Genomic DNA, 2,320 nt, shown 5'->3' with positions numbered 1-2,320 from the left:
GGCCGGCGCGCCCCCCGCAGCAGCAGCAGCAGCAGCAGCAGCAGCAGCAGCAGCAGCAGCAGGCTCGTTGTCGGTGTCGGAGCTCTTCATGGGCCTTATGACCGCCCAGCTGTGGGCTGGGGCCCCCAACTGGTTGGCAATTTTATTTAAATTATTTAAATCCAATTTGGATAAACAAACTTCCGCCTTCAGCAGCAAAACCAACACCGAAGATATGGTGCTTTCCAGCTTGCTGCGGTCCCGCGGAAACTCCAGCTTCGCCTCCCGCAGGTGCGACTGCAGCAGCAGCAGCAGCAGCAGCAGCAGCAGCAGCAGCAGCAGCACTCCCTCCAGCTGCTGCTAAATTAATTAAATTAAATTAAATTAAATTAAATTAAATTAAATTAAATTAAATTAAATAAAAAAATTAAATTAATTAAAATAAAGTCTCCCACTTCTGCTGCTGCTATGTTGCTGCACAAGTCCCCCAAGGCTGTGTGCTGCTGCAGATCTGCTGTTTGTCTTCGAATTCCCTCCAAGTCCTTTTGGGCCTTCAAATAAAAAGAAATAAGTAGAAGAAATAAATAAAATAAATATATGAATATTCAGTTATTCAATAATTTATTACTAAATAATTATTTAATTAAATATTTATTATTTAATAATTTGGAGCTTGTTAGGGGGCCTGCTGGTTGGCGATGTGTCAAAAATTCAAATTAAAACCCCAGGGTTTAGGGTTTAGGGTTTAGGGTTTAGGACCTGTCGCATGATTGCGAATCGAACTCTGTAGGAAATAAAAGTGGCCCTCAAAACCATGAAAGTGACAAACAGAAAAACCGAAACCGAAAAGATCAAAAACAACAAACCCCCAACTCCCCCTGCGCGCACAAGCCGCAAACCCTAAACCCCGCCAAACCCTAAACCCTCCGAACCCCGCAAACCCTAACCCCTCCCGAACCGCACAAACCCTAGCGGCCAAACCCTACAAAACCCAAACCCTGAAAAGCGCAAACCGCAAACCCCGCAAAACCGCAGCCGCGCTGCCGCAGCGGTCCCCGCGACGCCGCGGAAACCGAGGGTTTAGGGTTTAGGGTTTAGGGTTTAGGGTTTAGGGTTTAGGGTTTAGGGCGTGGCGGGCCTGCGTCGTTGGTGGGGCTGAGGAGCAGCACCGCGAAAATCCACCAGAAGGCCAGCCAGCCCGCGAAAGCCAGGAGAGAAAGAAATGAAAGTGAAATTGAAAATGCAGAAATCAAAAGTAAAATCGGCTGGGAGGCGGCAATGATGCTTTCGCGGCGTCCGTACACCCCAAAGTCGAAGCCCAGCGGGCGGCCCAGCAGCAGCTCCGTCAGGCGCAGCAGCCGGTACCCTGCGGGATTGTTGCAGAGTGTTATTTGTTTCAATAAATGTATTAAATTCCTCTTTTGTTGTTTGTTTGTTTGTTTATTTGTTTAGTTGTTGCTGTTCGGCTTTTTGCGCGCGTTTTGGGGGCCTGGGGTGGTTGGTTTGGGTTCTTTGCTCGGTTGGGTTGTTTAGTTGCACTGTTTGTTTGTTATTGGTTGTTTGTTTGCTGTTTGTTGTTTAATTGTTGTTTAATTGTTTATTTAATTGTTTCTTCAACTCTTTGTTTGGTTGTTTATTTGTTTGTTTGTTGTTTGATTGTGTTTAACTGCAGTTGCTGGGTTGTTTTGTTGTCACTGGAGGCAAAGAAAGTCACAAACGGTGAAACAAAACAAAAGTCAACAATTAGTCAAATTAAGCAAATTAAACTAATTAAATTATATTAATTAAATTAAATTGATTTAATTTAATTAATTTAATTTAATTAATCAATTAAATTAATTGAATTACATGAATTAAATTCAATGTTTAAATTGAAGTGAAAAATGCTGCTTACGGGTGGAGTAAAGAAGAAAAAGAGGAGAATAAAGGAAGAAAAGAAAAGTGAAAAAACAAATTGGATTTCTTTTTTTGAATTTGCAAAAACCCAAAAAAATTAAAAATAAAGATAACAAAAAAGTCAACCAAGTTGGAAGCATCACAAGTTCTCCGTCGAGGGTTTCCAGAGGCACTCCGCTCGCAGCCCGGTCCACCACATCAACTGCAACAAACCCTAAACCCTAAACCCTAAACCCTAAACCCTAAACCCTAAGGCGGCGCGCCCTACTCGCGGAGAGGGGTTTGGGGTTTGGTGAGCTGCGAGGGGGGTGGCAGACGCTTGGCGAGGGTTTGCGGTATAAGGGACACGTTTTACGCTCTTTTAGGGTTTAGGGTTTAGGGTTTAGGGTGTAGGGTTTAGGGCTTAGGGCAGGGGGCGTGGGGCAAAGGGCAGAGGGCGACGCGT

The 2,320-nt window shown here is 44.4% G+C and overlaps 1 protein-coding gene across 1 annotated transcript in view; it reads right to left on the bottom strand.

The window, feature by feature from the left end:
- The window catches only part of ETH_00030715 (uncharacterized protein), a gene marked incomplete at both ends in the record, with an annotated part of 4,987 nt that overhangs the window by 229 nt on the left and 2,438 nt on the right, over positions 1 to 2,320 (bottom strand). The window contains 4 exons of the mRNA XM_013372831.1: positions 181 to 276; positions 435 to 530; positions 739 to 857; positions 1,118 to 1,345. Of these exons, the coding sequence (XP_013228285.1) occupies positions 181 to 276; positions 435 to 530; positions 739 to 857; positions 1,118 to 1,345 (539 nt within the window). The remainder of the gene's footprint in view (positions 1 to 180; positions 277 to 434; positions 531 to 738; positions 858 to 1,117; positions 1,346 to 2,320) is intronic.

Source organism: Eimeria tenella, genomic scaffold (assembly GCF_000499545.2).
Source record: "Eimeria tenella Houghton genomic scaffold, Eth_scaff11, whole genome shotgun sequence".
In the NCBI taxonomy this organism is placed as follows: Eukaryota; Apicomplexa; class Conoidasida; order Eucoccidiorida; family Eimeriidae; genus Eimeria; species Eimeria tenella.
The sequence above is the reverse complement of the archived record's forward strand: the minus strand, read 5'-3'. Positions and strand labels throughout refer to the sequence as shown.